Source organism: Microsporum canis, genomic scaffold (genome assembly GCF_000151145.1).
Source record: "Microsporum canis CBS 113480 supercont1.6 genomic scaffold, whole genome shotgun sequence".
Lineage (NCBI taxonomy): Eukaryota > Fungi > Ascomycota > Eurotiomycetes > Onygenales > Arthrodermataceae > Microsporum > Microsporum canis.
This window is the reverse complement of record NW_003299164.1, coordinates 1865764-1885492: the sequence shown is the minus strand read 5'-3', so window position 1 is coordinate 1885492 and position 19729 is coordinate 1865764. Positions and strand designations below refer to the sequence as shown.

The 19729-nt window shown below is 48.7% G+C and overlaps 8 protein-coding genes across 8 annotated transcripts; 5 read left to right on the top strand and 3 right to left on the bottom strand.

Moving 5' to 3' along the window:
- Positions 1–1183: 1183 nt before the first annotated feature.
- Positions 1184–4120, top strand: MCYG_06836 (conserved hypothetical protein; the record flags this gene model as incomplete). The annotated part of the gene is made up of 9 exons (XM_002844826.1): positions 1184–1303; positions 1389–1634; positions 1718–1738; positions 1887–1989; positions 2131–3135; positions 3207–3240; positions 3303–3471; positions 3547–3751; positions 3816–4120. 9 exons carry the CDS (start codon positions 1184–1186, stop codon positions 4118–4120), a joined length of 2208 nt encoding a protein of 735 aa, XP_002844872.1.
- A 756-nt stretch (positions 4121–4876) lies between these two features.
- On the bottom strand, positions 4877–5500 carry MCYG_06835 (uncharacterized protein; the record flags this gene model as incomplete). Its single annotated transcript, XM_002844825.1, has 2 exons — positions 4877–5135; positions 5445–5500. The coding sequence occupies 2 exons, from the start codon at positions 5498–5500 to the stop codon at positions 4877–4879; spliced, it is 315 nt and encodes a 104-aa protein (XP_002844871.1).
- Positions 5501–8015: 2515 nt separating this feature from the next.
- Positions 8016–8395, bottom strand: MCYG_06834 (uncharacterized protein; the record flags this gene model as incomplete). Its single annotated transcript, XM_002844824.1, has 2 exons — positions 8016–8161; positions 8242–8395. 2 exons carry the CDS (start codon positions 8393–8395, stop codon positions 8016–8018), a joined length of 300 nt encoding a protein of 99 aa, XP_002844870.1.
- Positions 8396–9589: 1194 nt separating this feature from the next.
- MCYG_06833 (plasma membrane ATPase) lies at positions 9590–12583 on the top strand (the record flags this gene model as incomplete). The annotated part of the gene is made up of 4 exons (XM_002844823.1): positions 9590–10033; positions 10089–10229; positions 10374–12471; positions 12537–12583. 4 exons carry the CDS (start codon positions 9590–9592, stop codon positions 12581–12583), a joined length of 2730 nt encoding a protein of 909 aa, XP_002844869.1.
- Positions 12584–13783: 1200 nt separating this feature from the next.
- MCYG_06832 (clock-controlled gene-9 protein) lies at positions 13784–16196 on the top strand (the record flags this gene model as incomplete). The annotated part of the gene is made up of 5 exons (XM_002844822.1): positions 13784–13963; positions 14056–14453; positions 14513–15253; positions 15309–15418; positions 15481–16196. 5 exons carry the CDS (start codon positions 13784–13786, stop codon positions 16194–16196), a joined length of 2145 nt encoding a protein of 714 aa, XP_002844868.1.
- Positions 16197–16615: 419 nt separating this feature from the next.
- On the top strand, positions 16616–17871 carry MCYG_06831 (uncharacterized protein; the record flags this gene model as incomplete). The annotated part of the gene is made up of 7 exons (XM_002844821.1): positions 16616–16643; positions 16846–16949; positions 17004–17271; positions 17345–17375; positions 17437–17524; positions 17578–17615; positions 17853–17871. The coding sequence occupies 7 exons, from the start codon at positions 16616–16618 to the stop codon at positions 17869–17871; spliced, it is 576 nt and encodes a 191-aa protein (XP_002844867.1).
- A 283-nt stretch (positions 17872–18154) lies between these two features.
- On the top strand, positions 18155–18792 carry MCYG_06830 (uncharacterized protein; the record flags this gene model as incomplete). The annotated part of the gene is made up of 4 exons (XM_002844820.1): positions 18155–18199; positions 18286–18451; positions 18527–18692; positions 18747–18792. The coding sequence occupies 4 exons, from the start codon at positions 18155–18157 to the stop codon at positions 18790–18792; spliced, it is 423 nt and encodes a 140-aa protein (XP_002844866.1).
- A 284-nt stretch (positions 18793–19076) lies between these two features.
- MCYG_06829 (uncharacterized protein) lies at positions 19077–19571 on the bottom strand (the record flags this gene model as incomplete). The annotated part of the gene is made up of 2 exons (XM_002844819.1): positions 19077–19430; positions 19494–19571. The coding sequence occupies 2 exons, from the start codon at positions 19569–19571 to the stop codon at positions 19077–19079; spliced, it is 432 nt and encodes a 143-aa protein (XP_002844865.1).
- Positions 19572–19729: the final 158 nt, after the last annotated feature.

Below are 19729 nucleotides of genomic sequence, written 5' to 3'. Positions count from 1 at the left end.
AGTATTGCTCTTCGCTCCAGATATGCCTTTGGTGCCTCTGGGTATCGTCTTTGCCTCATGCTCCCAAACTTCAAACTGATCCATAAACCCCTTCTTAGGCCTAACCTTTCGTTTGTTTTTTCCCCACGTCAGCTAGCACAGGCTTTATCGGGAGAAGACGTTAACTCGAATCTTGGAATTACTATACCCTACATATAAGCTTATGCACTGGCTTCAATGGTTGCTGAATCTTAGTATCGGTATTTAGACCTAACGAGGAGCTCAACCCCGGTATTAACATTGAGTTAAACGGAATGAATGAATGTAGTCTCCGCTCTACACAGTTTTGTGATAGCAAGCGCCGCTAAGGCCCTGTTGGGCAATTTCTAGGCTCATCTACCGTAGGATTGAAGTATTGGAGAACAATATTAATATAGCATCGTTGGTGGATATCTTTGCTTCATGCTGATTTGAATGTTATTATTTATCTCGCTCTACTTTTCTATAGTTAGTTGATTCTTACATTTTAACAGTCTTAAATCTCTGTATCTGCGTACTTAATTTTATTTATTTCCATTCTTTCGAGAGGTTCAGCTTTAATATAAGTATTTCTCTTTATTTTAATCTAGCAACGTTTAAATGCATACTATGTATAAACTTATCTGCAAGTTTGTTGGGCATCCATAGGGATAGTCACGTGACTATAAGTGAGTATTATCACGTGAGTTTTGCTGCCTATTTGGGTTAGAACAATAATTTTCTTTCCTTTCTCTCCTTAAAACTCTTTAGAAAGGGAAAAAAAATTCCTCCTCGCGCAACCTCCTTCAACTCCATCCTCTTATTCTCCTCTTTTATCACTTTCATCATCTAACGTTAGCTGAGAGCCTGTTTTATTCCTTGTATCTGGCTTGCTTGGACTTTTTCATCTCCTTTTTTGAGACTGATAGTGGAACACGGCTGTAGGCCCATCCTCTGAGCCTGTCGCTTAGCTGGGACTGTAGTGACAAGATCACCCATCAAACATCAAATAGAGATATCATCTACTGGATCACGGATAGCTTTCCAACTCTTCAGTAGATACAAGATACAGCATAGTGTGGATTATTCCGCCCTAAAAACCAGCAGATACCAGCACAACCAGCCATCTTTGCAAGTATTAGCTTTCATATCTCGTTCACATAATCGGTAGCAGCTTCTATCAGCCATGTCGTCTGCAGTAGCAGAGCTGGATGGCTATCTCCATTCCATGCTTTCCTTGAAACCTCCTGGTGTATCGGGATCCAAGATTAATGGCATCACCTCACTATGCACTGCCAACATTCAGGTTAGTAATGATGGTTTTACTTCTTTCTCTATATTCATACCATAACTCGGGTTCTTTTGCTAACGTGTATCTTCTTCTCATATAGTCCGAATCAGTCTTGATACAAAAGATCTATACCCACTTTAAGCGAGCACCAGGGACACACAAATTGGGCGTACTCTATGTCGTAGACTCTGTAACTCGACAATGGGTAGACTTAGCACGCAAGGCTGGCCAGCAGATTGGCGGCAGTGCTCCAGATGGGACATATGCTGCAGGCGTTAATCGAGTGACCGAGCTTCTGCCAGTCCTCATGACTGATATCATAAACAATGCTCCTGAAGACCAAAAGGTACGCGTACTCTTAGACATGAATGAAACTCAATATCTCCTGCAAAGTGGAAGAAAAAAACCCTGCAGTGCAGCATATCATAGTACTGGGCATCTGCCAGCATGGTGTGTTGCCTTAGACACCTAAAACCACCGTATCACAATTCCTACCCCCTTATACTACGACTTTATATCCTCTGCCCTTAACCATAGGTTATCTATGATGCTGTGGCTGAATAATTCCCACTTACGTATATCCCTTTTCTTAATATAGGACAAAATCAAAAAATTGGTGGACATCTGGGAGAGAGGATATACATTTCCTGCGCCTATGCTCCAATCTTTCAAAGACAAGCTAAATGCTCCAGTATCTCAAAGTAAGAAAACCCCCTTGAATATGCATTCGAGTCCTCCGCCTTGATTTGGGAGAGACCCTAAAAAACACCATACCCGGGAGACTCGAAAGGCAGTAGGAGAGAAAATGGGAAGATTTTCTAATGTACGTTCAATTTTCTTAGATGTGGAATCTACAACACCAGAAGGATCACCAGCACCAAATTCCTTCCTATTGGGCGGACCTGCTCAGCAGCAGCAACAGCCGGCTGGTTCAGCTGCAGTGCCTGATACTTCCAGCATTTTGAAAGCGCTCGCGGAAATGGCGAAGCAAAATACAGCCGCCCCAGCCGCGCCGGCCATCCCAGCACAGACTAGTTCCAGTAATGTATTAAACGCGCAGCCTGCAGTCCCGCAAACAAATGCACCGTCTGTAGACCAGACTGCGCTACAATCTAACGGGCAGTCCGTAAATCCTTATGCTGGAAATCTTGCCGCCCAATTCCCTGGTCTGGCCAATACCGCCCAAAATATGTTCCAAAATCAACCTCAAGGTCAGGCTGCAGGTGCAGCTGCATATCCTGGTCAGAACCCGCTTGCCCAGTTAATGCAGCAACAGCAACAGCCAGCACCTACTGCCGTTACTCCTGATCCCCTCCAGCAACTAAATCTGATCCAGCTCCTTGCTGCACAGGGTATTCCGCAGGAACAGTGGGCAACTGCTCTGCAAATCTTAAATCTTTCAAATGCAGCAAATGCTGGTGGTTTGGGTAATATGAATCCTCCTGCAATGCCAGGCTTTGGTCAAATGCCCGCAGCGAATCAAAATGCTTGGGGATCAAATGCACAGGATAACTCGTCACGTGACAGAGACCGGGACCAGGACTATACGCGCTCTCCTCCAGGCCAGTATCGACGTCGTTCACGATCTCCAGGGTGGGATAGACGACGCGATAGCTCCCCTCCTCGTCGTCGCGATAGTCCAGTATACGGTGAATATCATGGTGACTCTCCCGGCCGTAACCGCGGCGACCATGGCAGAGGAGGCCGTCGTGGGGATGGATACCGCCAGCGTAGCCCGCCTGGTCGACGCCGCCGAAGCCCAAGTCCTCGCAAGGATACCACGCTGCCTCCACCAGGGCCAAAGTTCATTGACTACGATTATTCTATTGGAGACGGCAACATCAAAGGTTCGTTTGTAGTATCCTTATATCTTAACTGTGTTTATATGATACAGGAGCTAACATGATAATATATATAGTTTTAAGTCGAACGCTGTTTGTTGGTGGTGTAACGTAAGTACTTTTGGAACACTAGCTGATAATGCGACGATGATTTCCTAACTTTTTGTGGATAGATCTTCTGAATCCCACCTTCGTTCGCTTTTCTCCCGTTACGGCACAGTTCAGACATGCATTGTCAACAATGACAAACGACATGCGTTTGTCAAGATGGTCAACCGGCGCGATGCCGTAACTGCCCGCGAAGGGATGGAGCAGTATAAATCCGGAGACATGCAGCTCAGGGTAAGCAAGAAAAACCGTTTGTCCCTATCCCAGCCTAGTAGCTTCATTATTGGTCTAACTTAAAAACGAATATAGACACGCTGGGGAGTTGGATTTGGGCCCCGTGACTGCAGTGACTACCATACAGGTGTCAGTATCATTCCTGTTGACCGGTTGACTGAAGCCGACCGCAAATGGTTGCTCACCGCAGAATATGGTGGCACTGGCGGTAAGCCCATCGAGAACGGAATGGTTGTCGAGGAGCCTGATATCGAGATTGGTGCCGGTGTGTCTTCTAAGGGTATGTGTACAAAGCCTAGAACTCCGTTTGTAACTTCGTACAAGCTTACTGACCGCACGAACAGCCATCAGCCGTCGCATGGCTACCGATCAAGGCGGCAAGCGTGGGCCACAGTCCAGCCGCTACAGCCACGAGCGCTTCCGCCGCAACGAACGTGGCGGTGATGACGGGCACAACAACAGCAGCGGTGACCATGACCGTGATGCAGCCTCTGGCCCGAACGCCAACGCCATTGGTGTCCCTCCCGCCGTACCAGGTTTTGGATTCTCATTCCCAGGCATGCCAATGTTCCCACCCGGGTTCATACTGCCTGGCACTCAGCCATCCACTACTGGAGCACCATCGCAACCACCCGCCCAGGGCCAGTGATAGACGTTCGAAACGGCCTCGATCCATCATGCATGAATTGGTATTATTCTCCGGCGTTCTTGAAGAGTCATTTTTTTCGGTCAAGGATATTTTTTAAGAGGCGACTTCGCGGTGTATCAGTCACGAGCCAGCGGTCAAGCTCGAAGCACTACATAATAATACCCTTTCGTCAGTTCCTTTCCTATACTCATTATTCTCATCCTCAGTGCCAGATTGGCGTTTGAACCTTGTGTATCTCCCTTTTTGTTTCCTGTACTTGATCCTTCTTGTCATTTCTGTTTTTCTGGTTTTCTGGCCTGCCTGCGCGCCGGAGTGGTCGGCTTTGTTTGTGTGATGTTTCTCTCTTCTTTCAGATTCAAGCTTGTACAGTACTTTTTTTTTTTTTTCTATTCGACTACCTTGGCCATATAATGCAATCCCTCCCATCCATTGTCACTTTTCGCATATCCTCCGACGTAGACCGTAACTTCCATATAAGCTTAGCTAAGTATAATAATCACGTGTAGGACCCAACCTCCCAAGGTGTTTTTTATGCAACTCGTCGATGCAACTTTCTGTCTCCTCATCGATGAACATCCGGAGTATACGCGAACGTCATGGGATCAAAAGTGGGAACGTCGCCACGCCTCACGAAAGTGCTTGTCCATTGCTTATATGTAGGACGAAGAATCTATCGATGAGTGTGCTATCTCTTTTCTTTTTCATCCTCTTTCCTCTTTGTTTCTTTTTTTTCCTTCACCCACTCCGACAATTCCTTCAGCGAGAGAAGGTAAGCTTGTTTTTGTTTACTCTGTTATGCGAAATGTTATTGTTTTGCTGATCTCGGACGTATGTAACTAGCTCCAGCATCCCCTTGATAAAGCAATATGCGGCCCAGCGCAAGTGAGCCAATGAGAAGACGATAAAACGCGATGGTGGCAGTTTCAATTCATTTCGACCCATGTCTCCACTGACCAACCCACGTCGACGTCTGCAGCATGACGAGGGAACAGCTTGGGGCAAGCTTCCCTCCTCCCTTTCTGCCAATGCTTGCGCCGAGCGAGATCAGCAAATAATACTTGGGATAAAGGGGTTCAATTAGCACATCAATTGGGCGGATAAAGGGGTCAATGGTATGCTGGGCGGTTTGTCCAGCTTCAGCGACGGTCTGCTGGGTGCTGGGCAGGTGCTTGGGTGTAGCTTGGAGCTATCCTTCGTCTGCTCCTCTCCCCCTTGTCCTTTCGTCCTGCTCTTCCTTGACCACGGCAAGCTAGTCCCGTCCCGCAGGTTACATACCATACAAGGTATGTAACTCGTACAGTACATACATACAGTATATACATACCATACTGACTGACTGACTGACTGACTGACTGACTGACTGGGAGAGATACGAGGCATACTTGACCTTACGATACCGCTAAGGGTGCTATAATTACCGTCTTGGATATTCCTGGTTCATAATGCGGTCATACTGTCGGAAATGGCGCCTGCTCCCCAGAAAAAAAGAAAGCTGTGAGGGAGAAGGTGAAGGACCAGGGAGGGGAGAGGAGGATACACTGGTCAATCAGAGAGGAGGGCTGGTCCCCCCCCAAGGCATACTAGCTATGCGATGATTTGCATGCATCGATGACACCTGGGCATGGACCACCCCAAGAATAAGTCCGTTACGATGGCAACAACAGCTATAGCAAGGGACATCCTATAACCGACGACGAAGTTACCGTCTCATAATTATTATCGCTTGCAACAGTTACAGTGGAAGAGGTTGGGCTAGAGGGATAAAAAAAGAAAGAAACGGGTGCCGAAACAGGACTACACGGGATGCAAAGAGGAATAATATAACCGATGCAGCATTATCATGCTGCGTGAATTAATAAAACAAAAGTGCAGCAAAGGGCAAGCTTTTCTAGAAGACGCGAAGAAGTAAGAGGGAAAAAGTGCAAGGCGAAAGTGAATGAAGAAGCTTGGGTGAAAACTTTGATTCTTCTGCGACCTTTGAGGCATTTTCGTGATTCGTGATATTTTTTCTCTAGGAGCCCGCGGAAATCCTTCCTGACCCGCCCCGTCCCATCATCCCATCCAGAGTTGAGCTAAGGCTAACAATCGCTTCACCAGGAGGAGAACCGACCCATTGCACCGTCCCTAGCGAGTCCCCAACACCGTTAGTGTAGGGCTTTCCCATTGTGATATTCTTCATGGGCAAAACGCTGGTTACATACTTAAATTATGGGGAGCGCAGGAGAAGAGGGTCTTGTCTTGCTCGTCTACCCGGCTTGGCGATTCTACTGCCTTCTAAAGCGCTGATGTGCATAATCATAGCATACATAGGATGTATCAGAGCAGCTGTCTCTGGTCGAAGCCGTATGGCTCCGCGACGACGGGCCGAGTGAGATAAGACAAAACAATGCGTGATATATGCTCCGTATAGCCTGTAACTATGCAAAACGTCCTCGACATCCCGCGCCAGCCGGAGACAGAGCCGGAGGACCGTTGAGAAAGAGTGACGCTTTGAACCTCGACCAGGGGCAATTATATCATTCGAAGGAAGAAGAAACCATCCAGTCCGGTGACTTGACGGCGTACCGACCGATATAACATGCATGTCCAGAGGTACACACACACACACACACCCACACCCACGCAGCTGCCTGCGTGGCAGGCATGGCAACCCGGGCATGGCTTGCAAACTCATCCAACACTTCAGCCCACCCCCATGCCCAACGCACAGGCGAAAGAGGCAAAGATAGCTGCTATGTATAGTAAGGAAAAGCAAGGAAAGGGCCAAAAAAAAAAAAAAAAAAAGAACCCATACATATTAATTCCCCAGTATACGGCAAGTTGCCGTCTCGATTAAGTTGAGCAGGCAGTCGTGTGAGCTTCGATATTATGCGGTCTGCACAGTCCAACGCCCGTGAAAGTCCCCGACCTTTTCCTCCCCATCAATCAAATCGCAGAGATCAGCCCTTATTCACCGTTTTACGCTTCCTTCGTCTCTGCCGCTATCCTTCCGTTCGGTACATGGCGCCCTCTCGTCTCTCCCGGGTTTTTTTGATCTGATCAACCTTCCCCCGCCATGCCCTCGTATACCCGTGCCCAGCATGGCATATAGCTAGGTATATAGCTAGGTATATCTCTGTATATATATAGACATCCGTACAGCAAGGAGAAAAAAAAAAGAAGCCAAAGTTGCAATTGGCCAATGGCGGCAGAGGTGTTAAAAGCCCGCCATCACCTGACAGTTTATTATACTCCGGCAAGTTAATCGCCTAAAAAGAGAGAGGCCTAAAGAGAGAAGAGAGGGAGAGGCCTGCTTCTTCCCGTCATAAACTCCCGTCGCTATCGTCGGGCCCTTACTGACGGTGTTAAATATGGGGCATTTGCACTAACCATCACACTTTTTTTTTATGCCAAAAAGAAGACTCTTCCTCGGGACAGACCCAGCAGTTACGTAGTGATGGAAGATTTTTTTTTTCGTTTCGTTTCTTTTTCTTGCCAAACGACCATTTAGTTCCGAAGTCGACGAGTTTGCCGAACTTGCCGAAGGGCTTAAAAAAAAAGGCCCTTGGGAGGAAAAGTTAGCCTGTGAGGCCAGGCAAGGGAAAGGGAAAAAAGAAAAGAGAGAGAGAGAGAAAGCACTCCGATTTGGCGAGTGGCCTTGATTTTCTTGCTTTTCTTTCTTTGGAGGGAAAACGGCAGATGGGAAGATAAGCATGACAAGCAATTGATCGGTTGCAGGAGAGGGCGGGAAGGCAGAAGAAGAAACAAAGTACTCCGTACACGGTATGCCAATTCACTCGGTGCATTCCGGCTGTTATTTTCACTCGTTGTACAGTAACTTACGAGGCAGACCTGGGAGAGAGAGAGAAAAGATGAGAGGCTTCCCGCCAAGGGGCCTGCGGTGGTGACTATGAGTCTACCATCGCACATCGTTCTTGGTGTTTCTTAGGCGCCCTTCTTGGATGGGCCTCCTCCCTACGATCTTCCCGTCTGCCAAAACAACGCCCAGCCTGTAGATGGCATGGTCGGGGGGGTTTCGATTGATTCCTCCCTTGGCATTATCTATCAGACGTACAGAGAGGACAGGATCAAGAGTTCGTCAAGAAACGAGCACCCGATCTGCGACATGGATGAAGACCTACACATAGTACTATGGTAACACCTCTCTGACTTGGCGAGGGCAGCCCAGCCCTTGTCCCAGGGCCCGACTTCGTACGGCGGAGGGCAGGGCGGTTTTACATACATGAACTTCTTGTGTCCTGCCGCGCCCCATGGGGAAGGATACGATGTCTGCATGTCGTCTCTTCACAGCGACGACGTCGGGCCCTCCGTCAAGCTTTTCACCTGCGAGGAGAAGAAAACGAGGCGAGCCCGGTTCCTGAGTTGGAGGAGGAGGAGGAGGAGGAGGAGAGAGTGGAAAATTTTCCTTCTCTCTCCACCGAGGGACCACCAGCCGGTGTGACTTTTGTGTACTCCGTAACTCTGCTACATAAGGCCTTTCGACGAGATGACCCTGCTATTGGCTCGGGAGGGAGGCCGGTCGGTGAGGTCGGTGTCGGTTCAGGCCCGTCGAGCCGGAGGGTGTGCTTTTTTTATTCATCCTCGTCTGACCTTTTTTTCTTTTCTGTGTTCAGGCCGTTTGGAGAGAAGAAGGAAGAGAGATAAGAGGCGTTGGGAATGACGTAGAGATGTCTGATTATCGGCCGATGCGATGGGAGCGCGGAAGACTTCTCCTGGGTAGCCCTGCCGCCGTCCTACCCGGCCTCTTCTCTCTCTCTCTCTTCTCTTACTCTTCTCTTACTCTTACTCTTCTCTTACTCTTCTCTTACTACTCCTACTATGTACTTACATCTGCTGCTTCTCTGCTTCTTCCACGTAACAGACGGTAAGGGGAAAAGTGACAGTACGTGACGGTACGTGACAAGACGAAAGAGGAAGAGGGCGAAATTGGAGACCTTATCAGCGCTAGTCCCGATCGGGCTGTACCGCGGATACATGTTTTGCAGCCATCAAATACCATCGATACCAAAGATACGCCGCGGTACGAGGAAGGCAGCTTCTTCTTTGTTTTTTTTTTCCTTCGGTAAGGGCAATACAAGGTCTTTTTTTCTTTCGAACCGTAACCGTAAACCGGGGGTGGTTTTTTTTTTTTTTTTTTCAACCTTCGCGGCACCCACTTTTCATTTCAACTTCTTATATCTTCTTCCTCTTCTCCCTCTTCTCGCTCTTCTCTTCTTCTTCTTCCTCTCTTCTAACCTCCCCATCCCTCCTCCTCTTCTTCCCCCCTGTGCGCGTCTCTGTGTCTTCTTCTCTCTCCCCTCTCTCCGCTCTTCACCAGCTCCAGTCTTGCGACTGTGACTGCGCTCTGTTCGATGAGCTCGTAGGAGAAATAAAAAAAAAAAAGCCCGGAAGAAACCCTCAAGCGAATAGACGAAGAAAATAAAAACGTCCCCTTGATCGTCATAAAAGAGAAAAACAAAGACCCCGATAATGGCAGACCACTCAGCCCAGGGACAGGGGCAGCCCGTCCCCCCAAACCACCTCGGCACGGCCGTCCCCAGCGGCCAGTTCGGCGAGAACAAGGAGGAGGTCCAGCAGCACCACCACCAGCAGCAGGCCGCCGCCTTCGACGAGAAGAAGGGACCCATGCCAGAGGACGACGAGGAGGAAGAGGACATGGACCAGCTCATCGCCGACCTCGAGTCCCAGGACGGCCACATCGATGAGATCGACGACGAGGAAGACGACCAGCCCGGTGGTGAGCGTCCCGTGCCGGAGGAGCTCCTCCAGACCGACACCCGCACCGGTCTCACCGACGCGGAGGTCCTCACCCGCCGCAAGAAGTACGGTCTCAACCAGATGAAGGAGGAGAAGGAGAACCTCCTTCTCAAGTTCCTCTCCTACTTTGTTGGCCCCATCCAGTTCGTCATGGAGGTGAGTTTCGCTTTTGCGTCTTCAATTGATGTCGGATGTAGCTGACGAGGGATAGGCCGCCGCTATTCTTGCTGCTGGTTTGAGGGATTGGGTTGACTTTGGTGTCATCTGCGCCCTTCTGCTGCTCAACGCCTGTGTTGGTTTCATCCAGGAGTTCCAGGCCGGTTCTATCGTCGATGAATTGAAGAAGACTCTCGCTCTCAAGGCTGTCGTTCTCCGCAACGGCCGTCTCGTCGAGGTCGAAGCCCCAGAGGTCGTTCCCGGTGACATCCTCCAGATCGAGGAGGTGAGTTGTCTGAGTGTCAAAAGAACGGAAGAGAGGATGAGCTAACGAGAGTAGGGTACCATCATCCCAGCTGACGGCCGTGTCGTCACCGAAGATGCTTTCCTCCAGGTCGACCAGTCCGCCATCACCGGTGAGTCTCTCGCCGTGGACAAGCACAAGGGAGACCACTGCTACGCCTCCTCCTCCATCAAGCGTGGTGAGGCCTTCATGGTCGTCACCTCCACCGGTGACAACACCTTCGTCGGTCGTGCCGCCGCCCTCGTCAACGCCGCCTCCGCCGGAACCGGTCACTTCACCGAGGTCCTCAACGGTATCGGTACTGTCTTGCTCATTCTCGTCATCTTCACCCTGCTCGTTGCCTGGGTCGCCTCCTTCTACCGCTCCAACGGCATCGTCACCATCCTCGAGTTCACCCTGGCCATCACCATCATCGGTGTCCCGGTCGGTCTGCCCGCCGTCGTCACCACCACCATGGCCGTCGGTGCTGCTTATCTCGCCAAGAAGAAGGCCATCGTCCAGAAGCTCTCTGCCATCGAGTCCCTCGCCGGTGTCGAGATTCTCTGCTCGGACAAGACCGGTACCCTGACCAAGAACAAGCTCTCTCTCGCTGAGCCATACTGTGTCTCCGGCGTCGACCCAGAGGACCTCATGCTCACTGCCTGTCTCGCTGCCTCCCGCAAGAAGAAGGGTATCGATGCCATCGACAAGGCTTTCCTCAAGTCCCTCCGCTACTACCCCCGTGCCAAGTCCGTCCTCACCCAGTACAAGGTCCTCCAGTTCCACCCCTTCGACCCCGTCTCCAAGAAGGTCTCTGCCGTCGTCGAATCCCCCCAGGGCGAGCGCATCATCTGCGTCAAGGGAGCTCCTCTCTTCGTCCTCAAGACCGTCGAGGAAGACCACCCCATCCCGGAAGACATCGACGCCGCCTACAAGAACAAGGTCGCCGAATTCGCTACCCGTGGCTTCCGTTCTCTCGGTGTTGCTCGCAAGCGCGGTGAGGGTTCCTGGGAGATCCTCGGTATCATGCCTTGCTCCGATCCTCCACGTCACGATACCGCAAAGACCGTCAACGAAGCCAAGACTCTCGGTCTCTCCATCAAGATGTTGACTGGTGACGCCGTCGGTATTGCCCGTGAAACTTCCCGTCAGCTCGGCCTCGGAACCAACATCTACAACGCTGAGCGTCTCGGTCTCGGTGGTGGCGGTACCATGCCCGGATCTGACATCTACGATTTCGTCGAAGCCGCTGACGGCTTCGCCGAGGTCTTCCCCCAGCACAAGTACAACGTCGTCGAGATTCTCCAACAGCGTGGCTACCTCGTTGCCATGACTGGTGACGGTGTCAACGACGCTCCGTCCCTCAAGAAGGCCGACACTGGTATCGCCGTCGAAGGTGCTTCCGATGCCGCCCGATCTGCCGCCGATATCGTCTTCCTTGCCCCCGGTCTCTCCGCCATCATCGACGCCCTCAAGACCTCTCGCCAGATTTTCCACCGTATGTACGCCTACGTCGTCTACCGTATCGCCCTGTCTCTCCACCTCGAGATCTTCCTTGGCCTCTGGATCGCCATCCTCAACACCTCCCTCAACCTCCAGCTTGTCGTCTTCATCGCCATTTTCGCCGATATCGCTACCCTGGCCATTGCCTACGACAACGCCCCCTTCTCCAAGACCCCCGTCAAGTGGAACCTGCCCAAGCTCTGGGGTATGTCCGTCCTCCTCGGTGTCATCCTCGCCATCGGTACCTGGATCACCCTCACCACCCTCCTTGTCGGCGGTCACGATGGCGGTATCGTCCAGAACTTCGGTCAGATCGACCCTGTCCTCTTCTTGGAAATCTCCCTCACTGAGAACTGGCTCATCTTCATCACCCGTGCCAACGGTCCTTTCTGGTCCTCCATCCCATCGTGGCAGCTGGCCGGTGCCATCCTTGTCGTCGATATCATCGCTACTCTCTTCACCATCTTCGGTTGGTTCGTTGGCGGCCAGACCTCCATCGTCGCCGTCGTCCGTATCTGGGTCTTCTCCTTCGGTGTCTTCTGTGTTCTCGGTGGTATCTACTACCTCCTCCAGGGTTCCACTGGATTCGACAACATGATGCACGGAAAGAGCCCCAAGAAGAGCCAAAAGCAGAGATCCCTCGAAGATTTCGGTAAGCTCAAAACACCCCCTTGTCTCAGCTTCTGCTATATAAGCCATGTACTAACCTCTCTCCAGTCGTCTCCCTTCAACGTGTCTCCACCCAGCACGAGAAGAGCGCATAAACCTGAACATAAATATAAACATAAATCCCCCTGCGCTCCCCGGCTATTTTAATTCGGAGGCTTCATTCATTTCCTTGCTTTTCCAAATATCTTTCTTGTTCTTTTGTCACCCCCTTGCTTGTCCTTCAATTAGACAGCTGCCAGTCAAACCTGGTATGGCACGACATGACTTGGTCAACAACATATAGTCCTATAGCCAGCGCTATGACTATGGCCAAACAGTCAAACAGTTTAGAGCGGAAATAAACAAAAAATTCAAAACAAATCAAACCCCAAAACTCGCCCGCGCAGACAAGCACCACCAAAAGGAAAGAATACAACTGACATGGCATCAGTGGGACTGATCGGATGGAGCCAACGTAGTATGATGGTACGGCAGCGTGGAATAATAGAGCTCTAATACAAAAAGCAAGAAACAACAAAAAAAAAGCAGTGGGATTCATTTTTTGTTTATTGGATACTCCCAAAAGATTGCGCTGTACTAACTAAATTGGCTGCATTCTGGCCTTTTTTTTTGCCCTGCGTTGTTACATCTTGGTTCTCTCTTGTTGTACTTCTTCTTTTCCCTTTCTGGCTGGTCTGGCCTTGTACTGTTTAATTATGTTGTTATACTAGCTGTGTGCCTTTAATTATTAGACTGTATTCCTTTTTACTCCCTTTCCATTGGGTGTTTTATTTTAATAGCCAGGATTCTCTATACGAAGAAGATATTACTTCTTTCGGCAGAAGCAAGGCTGATTAGGTAATAACATCTTCAACCTCCAACTTCTCGCCACAGATACAAAGGCTTGAAGATATCTACCTTAGACGACCTTACACATCTCGGCCTGGCTACAGGTACAAGAGCTCAAGAACTTGTATCCATCCATGTCCGGCCAGGTCAAGCCAAGTCAAGCTACAACAAGAATGATACCCCGTCTGACCAACTTGTTGACATCACCAACCCGCTATTCTCGCATTCATCTACTTGCTACATGTACCATGTACATCGAGCTACTTCTATAGCCTTTACAGCTATCCTCTATCGGACATTGATATGAGGTTATTGGTGGGAGGCTGTGACGCAACCGCCCTCGCTCCTTGCTTCTACTTAAAATGCCTCCAACTGCCTGCCTCGGACAGTCAACGAATAACTATTCAGCCTCCTAGCTATCGTTGGCGAGACCGATAACATAGTTACTTACTATACATATCTACAAGATGTTAACGCAGCACCCACCTGGTTCCCCTAGCCACGCGAAATTCTCACCACATCTAGCCGATGTCGTGGACGCAGTGACTTCTCAGAACCGAATGTTCCAGCGCCGAACATCGGTATATCAGAAATACCATCTCTTAGAAAACATTCGGAAGAAATCATGGCTTGGGCCGCCGTCAGAGGTACGCTATACACCTAATACCTAACAATCTAACCATGCAAGCCCGGCCAGGCCAGGCTCTGGATGGATGGGTGCCTTGACTAAAGTCTCCAGACGATCTACGGGGGTATATCCTTCTCCCTCGAAAACGACGGCAAAGACATCGGCATTGCCCTCGCGATCCGAGATACAGTCTACTTTCTTGATTTCTGCGAACACCACTTCTCCATCGGCAAGGATGAGTCCGGATCCGAGAAAATAACGCAGTTCATCATCGACCAGCTGCGTACGTATGAACAGGATCATCTGGAGAAATTCTTTGGAATCGCGATGCCTTCGCTGCTGTTGGAGAAATGTCCGCGGCTTTGTTCGCGGATGTGGGCGGAGCTAGATATCGTGCCGTTCATACTTAATCCCAGAGGAGCGCATAATGTCGAGTGGATTAATATGGGGCTGTGGCAGTCGAAGACGTTGGACGAGAGGGCGGAATCTATTGCTAGGAAGTGTATCTCGTGGGTTTACTCTTTCTCTCCTTCCTTGCTTTTCGTGGGTAGATGCTGATATCGAGTAGATACTTTGGCCCTAATCAAGCACCCCTGTTACAAGTTGGTTTCCGAGGTCTGGTTGATGTCGATGCAGGTTCTACAGCTGTGCTTACTACTCTCTCGGACTATGAGAAGACCGTGGGAGAAAGGACGTGGAAGGCAGTGATGAAGTATGCCGCGGACATGAAGGACCGGAATGTGAAAATCGCTTTCTTCAGCAGTACGCCGCAGGGAGGCGGTGTTGCTTTGATGAGGCATGCTTTGGTCAGGTTTTCAAACGCCCTCGGGACAAATATCAAGTGGTTCGTCCCGCGGCCCCGGCCAGGCGTATTCCGCATCACCAAGAACAATCATAACATCCTTCAGGGTGTAGCTGCGCCTGACCAACGTCTGACTGAACAGCACAAACGAGATCTGACCGACTGGATCTTTGCAAATGCAAACAGATACTGGTTTACTAAAGGTGGTCCACTCGAGCCTCCTGAGAAGGGAGGAGCGGATATAATTATCATCGATGATCCACAGATGCCAGGCTTGATACCTCTGATCAAGAAAGTAACGCCAAATCGTCCTGTTATTTACCGAAGCCATATACAGATCAGGAGCGATCTGATTGATGACCCGAATTCTCCGCAGGCTGAGTGCTGGCAGTATTTCTGGGAGAGTATTCGTCACGCTGACCTCTTTATCAGCCATCCTGTTGAGGCGTTTGTTCCGAGTACCGTATCTCGGGAGTCTGTTGGGTATCTCCCTGCTTCAACTGATTGGTGAGTAGATACGTTACTTGGATCGTATAGGAATTTCACTGATACGTTGTTCTAGGCTTGATGGCCTGAATAAGACCATGGACGATTGGGACGTCGGCTACTACGGCCGTGTATTCAACAACAAATGCAGAGAGATAGGCATGACCACAATCGATTACCCCCAAGGTAAAAGCCCATAGCCTAAGCTTCACTCCTTGCCGTGCTACAACTAACCAATATGAATATAGACGACTACATCGTTCAAGTAGCTCGCTTCGACCCGTCCAAAGGCATCTTTGACGTTCTCAAGTCCTACGCTAAGTTCCACGACCTCATCAAAAACACACCCCACGTCAGCATCCCTAAGCTCCTCATCTGCGGACACGGCTCAGTAGATGATCCAGACGGTGCTCTCATCTACGACGCTGTCATCGAATACCTAGCAAAACACCTCTCGCATCTAAAATCAAAAATATGCGTCATCCATATCCCGCCCTCCGACCAGATTCTTAATGCCGTCCTATCCAAAGCCAGAATCGCCCTGCAGCTATCCACCCGCGAAGGCTTCGAGGTCAAAGTCTCAGAGGCCTTACATAAGGGAAAACCAGTCATCGCTACCAAGGCAGGCGGTATACCCTTGCAAGTACAACATGGCAAAAACGGCTATTTAGTCGAAGTTGGCGACACCGATGCCGTTGCCGGACATCTCTACGACCTGTGGACGAACGATGATCTGTACGATTGCATGAGTTCGTATGCGTTGCATAGTGTGAGTGACGAGGTTTCGACCGTTGGTAACATCCTGTCCTGGCTTTATCTGGCGAGTGCCATGTCCAAGGGCCATAAGTGCAAGCCACACGGTAGGTGGATTAACGATATGGCTAGAGAAACGGCAAATGAGCCTTATGTACCCGGTGAGAATAGGCTGCAGCGTTCGGTGGACGTCAAGCCGTCTGGCTGTTAATTTTGATGTATTCTGATCTCTCTCTCGGTTGTTGTTACTTGCTTGGCCAGAATCTTTTCTTGAAATATCTAATGATTTTTTTGTCTATTTTTATGTATGATATCTCTCTACTCAAATCTGTTAGGTTAATCGTTTGTTGGAATTAAATCTTTTCGGGACGCATTTCGAGAAACGCTGTAGTTACTCCAAGTCGAAATGTTTGACGTTAAACGCGCTTAGTAGACGCCGAAATAGTTATTCGAAGCTTCTTGATTGCCACCAACATCTTATTTACTGTGAAGCAGCCAGATAATTATCAATATCTACTCCACAAAATTACATACTATTTTCTAGTTGAATTGGTTAATTTCTAAATTAACTGCCGTTTCTTGCTGGGAAATTGATAACTACAATTCACAAATGACGTCCATCTCTCCAACATGAGGTCTATCCCGGGATACCATTACGGTATGTCAAGCTGTTTGTGTGCCCTTTCTGCCCTCAATAGAATGGAATGCAAAATCAACATATGCGGATTCACTACTCCTTTGCCGTGGAAGGATGGGTTAGCCTGTCATTCAGCTATAATTTATACAAACCTCAGCCATATACAGCCCTGTACTTCCGATGTGTCGGTGGATATAGCAGTCTATTCTAACTGAACCTTTAGATCCGGAAAAGAAGAAATATTTTAAAATTCAGCCTGGACATACAGCACAAAGTGGGTCGAAATATTCGGAAGCTGAGGTCAAGAGACGAGAGAAGCAGTTCACAGTAAGCCCGTATGATCTCTACTTTTAGCCACTTAAATGCTCACATTCTGGGCAGAAAAGGAAGCAGAAAGATGTATACCATGAACGCACGCGGCTTGAAAGAGTTGAAAGAGCGAAAATACTCGGCCTCCCCATCATTGGTTCTCTTGGAGTTGAATTGGAAACGGGGCGCCGCAAGGCACCAAGTAGAGATACCCTCAACCAAAGAACTATAGCTTGTGCCAGTCTTATGGAACCCCGCCAGCTTGTCAATCTTGGCTATAGAGGAAAACACTACTGCCATCAGTTTGCACGAGATCCAAGGACTGGAATAATTCTCACGGGTATGTGGGCTTCATTAAACCCCTACTAAAGGATTGGAGTGATGCTAACTGATGATGTGTTGTATATTCAAAGCCCTCAAGCCAACAAGTACATCCAATTTTAGGTATATTATTACCTCCAATCTTCTTGTCTACGGATATTATTCTTATTCTCAACTCACACAGCGCATTTCGACCCATATCGCCGGACAGACCATGGAAATATGATGAACATGTCGATAAGGGCATAATTGAACTCAACCATCGTGAATGGGTAAGCATTTCTGAGAATTAATCTCCACTTCAGTTTATTGATTCAGTAAATAGATTATTGCTCTTTCAATAAACCACACGGGACATGTGCTGTACGTACCAGAGCTATAACTGGGATATCTTCGCACTTTTAGCTAAGTGACTCAACAGTATAGTGTCACAAGACCTTTTCTCTGGGGAGGGTGCCCATTTAGCTGTGGGCAAACTTATAGAGCCGAGTGATGCCTACGGGAAGAGTAGCAGGTGTGCTTTCGAAAGTAATAGGTTACCTGCCCGCAATATACCCTCTCTTGCTTCTTTCTTACTGACCCATGTGGCTTGAAATGCAGATCTCTCGATATCATTTAAAAGGAAAAACTATTGCTTTTCTTCGGCTGCTACATGCCCTTTTAGAAAATCATGCTTATTCGCAGTTGGATGTTCTAATGAGTTGTTAGCTATAAACGCTTTAGATTCACAGGCTTCAGTCCAGCGGCTGGGTAAATTCCATGCCAATATATCTGGGCTCGACTGGTTAAATCAGGACGTGGTCATTGTCGGCCTCCAAAACTCAACCGTTGCGTTATATGATATGCGGTGTAAAAAGTCAGCCTCACGTTTGACGCATTCCCATGGTGTGCAAAGGCTAAAAATGGTGAATGAATCGGGGATACTTGTCGCTGGAGTTGATAATACGGTGAGCTTTTCCCTTTATTTTGATAACCCAAAAATATCCCTATACTCTGTCTTTGGACCGCGTCTGATATAGTTGCATTTCATTAGCTCGATATGTATGACTTACGGTTCATTAAAACACCTGCCAAAGAACAGCCCAATCCGAATAAACGGAATCACCAACCTACGACACCATATCTTAGATTCGGCGAGCTCAATTATCGTACACTCAATGATATGGATGTATCCCCTCATCTGGGTCTTGTGGCTTGTGGTTTGTCTCTCATGCACTGGAGGCCCCTTTCCACCATAAGTGGTCAAAGTTCATTCTAACTATAATGCTACATAGCAACGGACCTGCCGAGAGTTCAGCTCTTCTCTTTGCACACTGGAAAATTACTCGAACCACCAACAATACCACTAGAAAGCTCCCGACGTTCAACAGATATCTTGTTTAGAGATTATATGAATCCAATTGACTGCGTGCGATTCGAATCAATAACTGAACCGTACGAGTATGGAAACTCAATAGTAACTACTGACGACCGCAATTCTGCCAGCAGTGTTAGTTTATTGGTTGGCTCTGGTAAGATTATTGAAGAGTGGGCTCTGTAGCAACTACCAAGTATTACTTAGTAGCCCTTGATATATATGGAATGAGAATTATGTTACATGTATCCCATTTCTTAGCATAGGACTGGAAACCAAAAGAACAATGAATATAATAATATTAGACAATCAGCGCACAATCTCTATCCTCAATTCTAAATACATATTATGAAATTTGAACAAATAAAAATCTTTCAGGCAATACAACAGATTTCATCAGCTAGACACTATACCCAATCCCATTGTCCGCCAAGGAAATATGGAGGAGGAATTTGAAGCAGGTCTTGGGTTTACTCGCAGAGGTGGAAGTTCCCGGCATTTGGGTTGTCACCCTCTCCGTCGTGGGAAATAACGCCGCAGTAGAGTCTGGTCTCAGCGGTAGCAATGACACGGAATGGGCCTGGGTCATCCTTGGGGCGGGAGTCGAAGTTGTAGAGAGCACCCTCAGCCTGGAAGACGGGGTACTCGCGAAGGCGCTCGTTTCTGCAACCCTTGGGGAACTTGATGTTCTGGAAGTTCTGGAAGTCGTGAGGGTAGCCAGATCTGCCGGTGTCAATTGGAGAGGCACCAAGCTGGCGCTGAACGTTGTCAACGCTAAGCTTCTGGTCGCTGCCTTTGAGAGCCTTGTTGTTGCATTTGACGTGCTGGGAGGTAATAGTCAGTTTGGCTCCTTGTATATGAAAGGTTGAAGGGAGAAAGCATCTTACGTTGTTGCGGTTTTCAATGGGGTTTGCAACAGCAGCACCAACCAGGGCGAAGGCAAGGATTGCTTTGATGGAAACCATTTTGAATGATGAACGTTGTTTTGTGGTGTATGTTTTGTATGCTAGGTTGAGTTCTGTAATTGTCTTTGTGCTTTCCATGCAATTGTTGTTGTTGATGATGAGAAGAAGAAGCGAGTATTAACCGGGGAAGATAATCTCTTATATAGACATTCTTCCCC